Genomic DNA, 10,298 nt, shown 5'->3' on the forward strand with positions numbered 1-10,298 from the left:
AGTATTATTTTTGAAATAACAAAACTGAACTGGTTAGTCATCAACCACAGGTAAAACTAAAGTCTGGACCCTAATTCAAAAAAATTACGAAAGGAATTAAAATTGTCTTTTTGAACTTGTGTTATAACCTGCACATAGTGCTGCTCTTGGATTCTGTATGTAACTTAGAACAGAAAGTATTTTGTTGACTGAATTGTTAGGGTTGCTGGTTGATCTCGGATTGTCCTCCTAACTCTCCTTTGATGTCTGTTTCCTTTCTCAAAGCAGGAGCAACCATCAGGGTAACAGGTACCTGACTGTTTATCAATCTTACATGTGTTTTCATCCGTCTCAACACATTAGATGTATGAATCTCTCCTTCATACATCTAAAGTTTCACCCATTTTTAAAACCACCTGTCCACATTAATAAATTTTATCATACCATAAAACCTGCTTTTTCTTTTTCTTAGTATTTTGGATTTAGGAACCATTTAGTTGTTCTTGCTAATGCTTTACCACTTTTTGCTTCATTTTTTAAATGAAAATTAACAAAACTAAAAAGTGTTAACTCCAAGAAAGTAAGATTTAGGTATATGAAAGCCCATTTGGCAAAACCAGATTCGTTCTTGGTTTTAACAATGGCTTTTATGTAATTACATAAACACAAACTTCAGTATTTTTTTTTTTTAGGAAAAACTATTTGGGGAAAATATTTTTTTAAACAGTTTTAGTAGCAAGATTGTTATTGGCAAGGAAAAATTGATGGTTTAGAAAGATGAAAGTAACATTATAACAAGATTATTTAAAGGTCCTTCCAACACCCTTCTCTGTAAAAACAGCACCAGTTTGAATATTGTCATCACACATCCTGCTTAGATTACAAATTAATTCTAATGTTATGAATGGCGATGTGGCTGTCATTGTAATTTCAAGTCTGATTGGGGAAAATGATCCTGATTCTGTCTAATAACTTATTTTGAAATAAAAATTTTCTTATATATGAAAATAAAGATATTTAAATGTATAGCATTTATGCAGCAGGTGACTTCTATTCTAAGCTGGCAGAACACGAAATTCTCCTTTCCTATAATGTCTGTATTGTGGATGGTTCTATCTGCCATAGGAGAATTTTGACTCAATATTTCCATTTTATAATAACTATAGTCCAAAGATTTTTGGTAATATAGAGTTAATTTTATAATGTCTACATAAATTTCCTTTTAAGAACATTTCCATATATAGGTCTACTTACCTAAGACATTTAGAATACAGCTTAAAGTCTGTGACATGTTTTGTCTCTAATTTTGTACAAATTCATCATACTAAGTTTGAAGAAAAATATACTTTCTCAACCAGTTATAAAGCATTTTCTAGGAGAGTTGAATAAAAGAGATACTTGAAGGTTACTCACTGGCAAAGTCATCCACACCATTTCCTCATCCAAGTGAACAGCCTTCCCACTCTTACGCAGTAACTAAGTGTTTCATATTGTGCAGTTACATTGTATTGGGACCGCTGCTCTTTTTTTTTCCAATATATTTCATGAAAGTATAGTTATTTTGCTTTAACAGCTATCCAGATTCCTTTTGGGCAGTACTCATTTTATTTGCCAGTCTTGAACTGAAATCTTTTTGCCCTGTCCTATCCAACCCTGAAGTTTTCTTGAGTTAGCATAAGTGTTAAGCATATAATTCTTAAAACCCTAGTTTAAAACACTTAACCCTATTATATACGTAATGGACATTGAACCCTAGTTTTAAGAATTGTATATATATTTTTTGAAAATTAATGATGAGTGCCTGATGAGCTAATTTGTTCACGAGGCCAGGATCATAGTTCTTTCCCTTCATCCAATCAGTTGGCTGTGTTCAGTCCCTTGGTTATGCTCCACTCCAGCCAGCTTCTTTATGGACTAGGGACCAAGGAATTTAGGGCAAGAGTGCAAACTTGTGGTGGCCATGAAGGAATTCCAAGCACTCTTCCTACTGGTAACAGTTCACAGCCAACTCCGGCACACAGAAAGGACCAGGCACTACTCTAGGCACGTCTTTACTGTGGTTGTAGACATGTACTGGTTAAAAAAAAAAAAGAAAGAAAAGAAAATGGGGTATTTTTTTTTCTCTGGTTTTAAGCAGCGGTTGTATTTGGTCACTAATAGGATATCTGTTCTGGAACATTTTTACAAGACAGGAGGGTCAATTTTTTATGAAAAGTTGCCACATTATTCCGTTTTTTTAAATTTTGTTTTGTTTTTTGAGACAGAGTTTTGCTCTTTTTGCCCAGGCTGGAGTGCAGTGTCGTAATCTCAGCTCACTGCAACCTCTGCCTCCCAGGTTCAAGCGATTCTCCTGCCTCAGCCTTGGATGATAGGTGCACGCCACCATGCCCAGCTAATTTTTTGTATTTTTAGTAGAGACAGGGTTTCATCATGTTGGCCAGGCTGGTCTCGAACTTGTGACCTCAGGTGATCCACCCACCTTGGCCTCCCAAAGTGCAGGGATTACAGGCGTGAGCCTCTGTGCCCAGCCTCACATTACTCAGTTTATTCCACAAAGGAGAGCTTACATTAAAAGTCAACTGTGCTGGGCGCAATGGCTCACAGCTGTAATCCTAGCACTTTGGGAGACTGAGGCAGGTAGATTCCTGAGCTCAGGAGTTCGAGACCAGCCTGGGCAACATGGTGAAACCCCATCTCTACTAAAATACAAAAAATTATCCGGGTGTGGTGGCACATACCTGTAGTGCCAGACACTTAGGAGGCTGAGGCACAAGAATCACTTGAACCTGGGAGGTGGAGCTTGCAGTGAGCCAAAATTGTGCCATTACTCTCTGGCCTGGGTGACAGCGTGAGACGTACTCTCAAAAAAAAAAAAAAAAGGCAAAGAACTCTCAAAATTTATTTTGCCAAGTAGAAGAGGGAAAGATGCAGTCTTCATCCTATGAATAAAATATGCTAATAGAATTAATCTATAAAATTGAATTTCCATGGTAACATTAATTTGAAATAAAAACATACTTAAAAGAACAATGAAACCACATCATCATCGTAGACGGGTGTTGGAAGTTCATAGATTTAGCGTAAGTTCTAAGTATGGATTTAAATTCATGCTGAAATGTGATAGAACTGGGCATGAACAAATGTGTTAATTCGGTACAATTCTCCTTACCATTTTCAAACCTTGCATGAATGAAATAAGCTGTATCTGATTTTGAGGGATTTAATTAGAAAGGATTTATTTAGAAAGAAGTTTTTAAAGATTTTAGCTGTTTCATCTTATTTAAACCACCGGAGTAACAAACTACACAAAGCTACTTTTTAGTTTCTAAATTTATTGCTTGCCCCTAAAATGGGAAGAGTAACTGAGACAGGAAGAATAGGGGGTATTAAGAGTAAATATAAACTGATTTTTCAGTGCTTTCTTTCTTTTACAGGTAAAAACAAATGGAATCCCTGGTGTCACACTAGAATCACCATTAAAGATCGACCCATTTGAAGATCTGTCATTTAATCTGCTTGCTGTATCAAAGGCTCAGCTATCTGTTCAAACATCACCTGTTCCAACCCCAGATCCACAGAGGTTGATTCAGTTGCCTTCTGCAACACAAAGTAATGTTAATACTTTGCGTTCTGTAAGTTGCATGCCAACAATGCCTCCAATTCCAGCTCGGAGTCAATCCCAGGAAAATATGCGAAGTTCTCCAAATCCATTTATTACTGGCTTGATCAGGACAAATCCTTTCAGTGACAGTACTGCTGCTCCTGGAAACCCATTTAGAGCTGAGTCTCAAGAATCAGAGGCAACTTCATGGTTCTCCAAAGAAGAGCCCGTTACTATCAGTCCTTTCCCTTCTCTTCAGCCTCTTGGTCATAGCAAAAGCAAGGCTTCATCTTCACTTGACGGGTTTATGGACAGTTTGGATCTACAGGGCCAGTCTACATTAAAAATTAGCAACCCAAAAGGATGGGTAACGTTCGAGGAAGAAGAGGACTCTGGTGTGAAAGGGAAGTCAGAGTCAGCTTGTTCAGACTTACTAGGTAATCAGCCAAGTTCATTTTCTGGCTCCAACCTGACATTGAATGATGACTGGAATAAAGGTACAAATGTCTCTTTTTGTGTGTTGCCATCAAGAAGACCTCCTCCACCTCCCGTCCCTCTGCTCCCACCTGACACCAGCCCTCCCGTAGATCCTTTCACTACCTTGGCCTCTAAGGCATCACCCACACTGGACTTTACAGAAAGATAACACCAAACGATGGAAGACAGTGGGTATTTGCTTTTGGCAGGGTAGAGCCAAGAGAATTGGGCATTAGTATTTCATTATGTGCAATAAGTCATTGTTAAGTGCACTGATATCTTCACAAAACACCACTATTTGATGTGTACAGAGTTGGAATATGTGTATATTGGAAATAAGGAAAAACCCTTCACATTGTTAACTGGAGTTTTGATGTATTTCTCTTTGGATGAATAGAAGACAGCAGTAGCCATAAGAAGTGCTTAAAAATACTTTAGAAAACAATCCTTATTCAGAAATTTTTTTGGTCACTCTTCTGAAGAATCTCAAAAAGCCCACCCAATTTTCAGCTGACATTTCCACCAGCCCTCTCATACTTGTTGACAATTGGTATCTATGAGGATTTACCAAAGAGCTGCCAAGGTTACAGTGAACAGAGTTTTGAAAGGCATTGCTTAAAAAAAAGTATACGTATGTGTACATACATAATACATAGAAACACATGTACTTCTATATACATTTACATATTTTTACAATTCATAGTTTAATTTCTAGAATATAACTTGGACCAAATTATACCTAAAAATTCCAACAAAGTTCCTTTTTCAATATCACATCACCAAAAAGACGGCTGCGAATGTAATTTGGACCTTTCATTATTTTTTTTCAAGTCTAGAATAATCTCACCACAGAATCAGAATTTTCTACCATTCCACAGCCAACCCCTTCAGATACATACAGCCATGTTACTTTCCACTTCAGCACCTTTATATGCTTTTTGCCAGGAGGAGGTTCTTGCAGCCGGAAACATCCTATTTTGTGGTCACCGTCAAGTAGACGGATATTCTAGCACTTCCAAAAAAGCACTATGGCCTTATATGGAGGGAAAGTACATACCACCAAGTTCAGTGAGAAATATTAGAGCTAACCATACTCTCTTCTCTGCCTACGTTCAAGTATACGTTGCTCATATCCCTCCCATATTTTCTTTTTGCTGCTTTTGCTCTGGAACTTTTTAGCAGGGAAAGCAGCCATCCCCCGAGTGCTTTGAATTGGGGTTATACCCAGTGTGTGCTATCCCCCCTCCCTCGTAAGAGGCTACATAACACATCTGTGATGCTGCTTTAAGTTTTTAGAGGCTATACCTCAAATTAGCTGTGGATTTCGTCTCCTGCACTGCCAATATGCAACTGATCCTGCTTTTGTTAACTTTATGAAGTATACAGAATTTTTACAGAATGTAGTATTTTGATATCATTAAGTAAACCAATCAGAAAACTCCTGAGCAATAGTTGTTTCTTTGTCAGTTTAAGTTACAATCATCTTTACCCATTAAGACATACTTATATTAACGTTCCTTTTATATAAAGAGTTGTATATGTCCACCTAAATTCCTATGTCCACACTTAACCTTTAAAGATGTACACTGAGGGAATATCAAAAAAATAGCATTCATGGCTACAAATACGTAAAATGTTCAAAGCACAGCAAACTGCACTGCACTTACAACATAAAGCAAATCTATTAGAAAAAAAGCATTTTTCTAAATGCTCAAATGTTATCAAAATACTATATTTATAGAAGTAATCCTCTCTGCTAACAGCCAGGGTTTGCTGTTAGAAATAACTCTTGTGAGTTTTATATTGTGCTTTTTGGAGGTTCTAATCATTTCAGCAGTAGTGTCTTTTCAAAGGCAGTATTACTATAAGCAGTGTGCTTCAAAATGTGAATTAACTTGTTGAAACTGTGGCTTTAACATCCATGTGACTAGTGCATATGGTATTTGCTCTCCATTAGCAAAATAATTCATTTTTAGGTGAACTTCACTAGTGCAAATTGCAGTTCTGTGAGCAGTGTTTCCTATTGAATATAAACTACTGTCTAAAATATACATATCAGCAGCCCAGCCTTTATCAGGAAAATTATACTTGGCAAGTTGCTGAAAATGCACAAAATTATGAAAGTTAAAGGTATGCTGCAAATAACTTGCCATTATTCTGTGTATTATTAAATATTTACTAGTTCTGTTTAAAGCAGAGCAGAAGTTAGACACTAAGGATCTCTTTGTGAACTCTGTTCTATAGTAGATTGCTGTTTATATGTAAGAATTTTATTGCTTATGTGGCATACAATATTTATAACTATAAACTTTATAGAAATACAGTATTAAAGTCAATGGTACACAGACATTCTGTACATATCCTGTGAAATGTGCTGTCATATGAAATAAATATCTGTCTTTACCATGCCGACTTCTTTGCTCAAAAGGGAAGAATTTTTCTCAGCCATTTTCCTTGTACTTTACACATAGACAAGTTTAGTGACATTCAAAGAAAATAAGCTTAACCTCCCCCCCCCCAAAAAAAAAGAAAATAAGCTTAACCTTTCTTGCCAAATCAGGTATTTTAATTCAATATCTTATTTTCGTTTCTCAAGATAGTGCTTCCCCTAAAAGTAGGAAGAAAAATTTTCTGAGATTACTAATCATTATTAAAACTCCATGCCTTGCCTAGCCAACATGGGTGAAACCCCGTCTCTACTAAAAATACAAAAAAAAAATTAGCCGGGCACAGTGGCTCAGGCCTGTAATCCCAGCTACTCAGGAGGCAAAGGCAGAAGAATCGCTTGAACCCAGGAGGTGGAGGTGGCAGTGAGCTGAGATTGTGCCACTGCACTCCAGCCTGGGGGACAGAGCAAGACTCCATCTCAAAAAAAAAAAAAAGTTCATGTACTTATTTGATGAGAGGCCCTCATTCAAAATCATGCCGACTTGAAAATAACACATGACATAAATGGTGATATTTCTTCTTACCCAAGGCAGAAGCAACGAGGAACTGGGACACGAATAACCAGACCGAAAAAGGGACTGCCTGAAAAGGCCCAGATTAAGAGGCAAGGCGAGGCAAGGGGAAAGGGCTCATGCCTGTACTCCCAGCGCTTTAGGAGGCTCAGGCGGGAGGACTGCTCGAGCCCAGGAGTCCGAGACCAGCCTGGGCAACACAGACCTCATCTCTGGTAAAAATGAATTCCCTGGGCATGATGATGCATGCCTGTAGTCCCAGCTACTCAGAATGCTGAGGGAGGGCATCACCTGAGCCCAGGAGATCAAGGCTGCAATGAGTGAGCTATGATCACACTACCACAGTCTAGCCGGGGTGATGGACCAAGCTCCTATCTCAAAAAAATAAAAAATAAAAAGGCCAAGACTAGTACTGCCTTTTTCAGTCCTGATTGATATTTGAAATTCTTACCTTCTTAGTTTGTGTTCATTAACTTTTATTAAGAACTTACAGAATTATTGGCTTAAAAATATTTTAAGATAACTTCTAGGTTAATACAGAGTTATAATACAGAGATCCCATGCCATGTACCCCTTTACCCACTTGCCCCCAGAAGTCGTATCTTGCAAAAACCACAGTACCAGAGCATGACCAAGACACTAATGATACAGACCATTTCCATCACCATAAGGAGCCCTCAGGTTGCCCTTTTCCCACTGCCCTTTCATCCCATTTTCTTTTCCCCTGCCCTTATCCTCTGGCAACCACTAATCTGATCTCCACATCTATAATCTTCTTACTTCAATAATGCTATGTAAATTGAACTGTGGTATGCATATAATCTTTTGGGCTTGGCTTTTTTCACTCAGCATAATTCTCTGGATATTCATCTAGGTTGCGTGTACTATCTGTTGTTCCTTTTTATTGCCGAGTAGTATTCCACGGTATGGATGTACTGTTATTTAACCATTCGTCCACTGAAGGACCCCGGGGTTGTTTCCAGTTTGTGGGCTATTACAAGCAGAGCTGCTGTGAACATAAGTTTTCATATCTCTGGGATAAAAGCCCAGGATTGCATTTGCTTGATCATAGGGTAATGGCATGCTTCAGTTGTTTAAAATCTGAAACTTTTCCAGAGTGCCTACCGTTTTACATTCCCATCAGCAATGCCTGCGTAACGCAGCTTCTCCATATTCTTGTCCTCATTTGCTGTTGTCACTATTTTTTATTTTAGCCATTATAGTAGGGGATATTTCATTGTGGTTTTAATTTACATTTCCCTAATAGCTAATGATGAAGATCTTTTCTTGTTTTTTGTTCTGTTTTTTTAAGATGGAGTTGTGCTGTGTCGACAAGGCTGGAGTACAGTGGCACAATCTTGGTTCACTGCAACCTTTGCCTCCTGGGTTCCAGCGATTCTCCTGCCTCAGCCTCCCAAGTAGCTGTGATAACAGGCATCTGCCACCACACCCAGCTAATTTTTTTGTGTTTTTGGTAGAGATGGGTTTCACCATTTTGGCCAGGCTGGTCTCAAACTCCTGACCTCAGGTGATCTGGTCACCTCAGCCTCTCAAAGTGCTGGGATTACAAGCTTGAGCCACCATGCCTGGCCTGAAGATCTTTTCAAGTGCTTATTTGCCATCTTATATTCAGTGAAGTCTCTGTCTGTGGTATTTTGCCCATTTTCTAAATGGATTTTGTTTTTACTGTTGAGTTTTGAGAATTATTTATATATTCTAGATTCTACTCATCTTTTGTTGATATATGGTTTGCAGATACTTCTCCAGTCTGTAGCTTAGTTTTCATCCTTTTTACATCACCCACAGTGAGATTCTGGGCTCTGCAGGGCCAGAAACTACAGCAAGGGTGATAGACATGTGATAAGCAAACTCACAAAAACTGATGTATATATCAAAACATCAATTTATTAATGTTAGAAAAATAAGTATGACCATATCAAGCATTACCAATTATATGGAGTGAGGGGAACGCTTCCATGGTTGGTGAGGGTAAACTGGGCTGGGGGCAGTGGCACATGCCTATAATCCCAGCCCTTTGGGAGGCTGAGGTGGGTGGATCACAAGGTCAAGAGATTGAGACCATCCTGGCCAACGTGGTGAAACCCTGTCTCTACTAAAAATACAAAAATTATCTGGGTGTGTTGGTGTGTGCCTATAGTCCCAGCTACTTGGGAGGCTGAGGCAGGAGAATCACTTGAACCCGGAAGGCAGAGGTTGCAGTGATCCGAGATCGTGCCACTGCACTCTAGCCTGGTGACAGAGTGAGACTCTGTCTCAAAAAAAATAAAGAAAGGGTAAACTGGCACATCAGCTTGAAAGAGCAATTTAATAACGTCAGGTAAAATTCATCTACCCTATCAACAGGAAATCCGACTTCTAGAGAAACTAGGACCTGTGGAGCATGAGAGTCATTGTTTACAACGATGAAAACCAGAAATAAACGTCCACAGGGGAATGGAGTGGCAGAGCCATACAGTGGAATAGTTGACAGTGAAAACAACATAGCAGAAAATCTCACTGTGTAGTCATAAAGCAAGTTACAAAATAAGAAGACACCATTAACATAAAATTTAAAATACATGAGGATATATTTTTAGGGGTACATGCATGTGTTAATGGTATAAAAAAACATGCAATGGAAATGATAAACACCAAATTCAGAATAGCACTTTACCTCTGGAGAAGGGGAAGAAGAGAATGGGATTAGAGAGAGAGATGTTGGGGCTTTAACTGTATCTGTAGTGTGTTAGGACCTAAAAAAATAACAAAAAAGCAATCAACAGAGTAAACTTTGCACTGTTCCTTTCTGGCTGCCTGACATCCAGCAGCCATCATGAATGACTCATAAATGATCCAGACTGGGAAGTCAGTCATGACAGATTGCTTAACAGATACAAGTGGTCATAAGATGCTCTTCATCTAAAAAGGCAACAGCACCTAATATAGTAAGAGAAAACTAGTCAACTCACAAGACCACACCAGGTGTCATCTTGGTCTTCAGAATCAGAACTCACTTGGGTGCCTGAGGGCAAGACAACAGGCTTCGAATGATTTATGATTGCTGAAACCACACCAAGAAAGAGCTAACCACAGATTTTTAAGACATGACCTGTATAAGAAAAGGGCCTTAAGAAAATGCTGAACAGGGTCAGGCATGGTGGCTCACGCCTGGAATCCCAGCGCTTTGGGAGGCCGAGGCAGGCAGATCACCTGAGGTCAGGAGTTTGAGACCATCCTGGCCAACATAGCAAAACCCCGTCTCTACTAAAAGTACAAAAGTT

At 38.8% G+C, this 10,298-nt stretch overlaps 1 protein-coding gene across 20 annotated transcripts in view; it reads left to right on the plus strand.

Moving 5' to 3' along the window:
- SYNJ1 (synaptojanin 1) overlaps window positions 1-6,469 on the plus strand; it is an 88,743-nt gene extending 82,274 nt beyond the window's left edge. For 12 of the 20 annotated variants that reach the window (XM_003927661.3, XM_074389332.1, XM_074389335.1 and 9 more), the window contains one exon: window positions 3,414-6,469. In XM_003927661.3, coding sequence (XP_003927710.1) covers window positions 3,414-4,226 — 813 coding nt within the window. In that variant the 3' untranslated portion in view covers window positions 4,227-6,469. Of the gene's footprint in view, window positions 1-264; window positions 292-3,413 lie in introns of those variants that run through there. The other 8 variants (XM_003927662.3, XM_074389347.1, XM_010338322.3 and 5 more) reach the window with 4 other exon arrangements.
- Window positions 6,470-10,298: the final 3,829 nt, after the last annotated feature.

This window comes from Saimiri boliviensis, chromosome 18 (assembly GCF_048565385.1).
Source record: "Saimiri boliviensis isolate mSaiBol1 chromosome 18, mSaiBol1.pri, whole genome shotgun sequence".
NCBI classification, from domain to species: Eukaryota; Metazoa; Chordata; class Mammalia; order Primates; family Cebidae; genus Saimiri; species Saimiri boliviensis.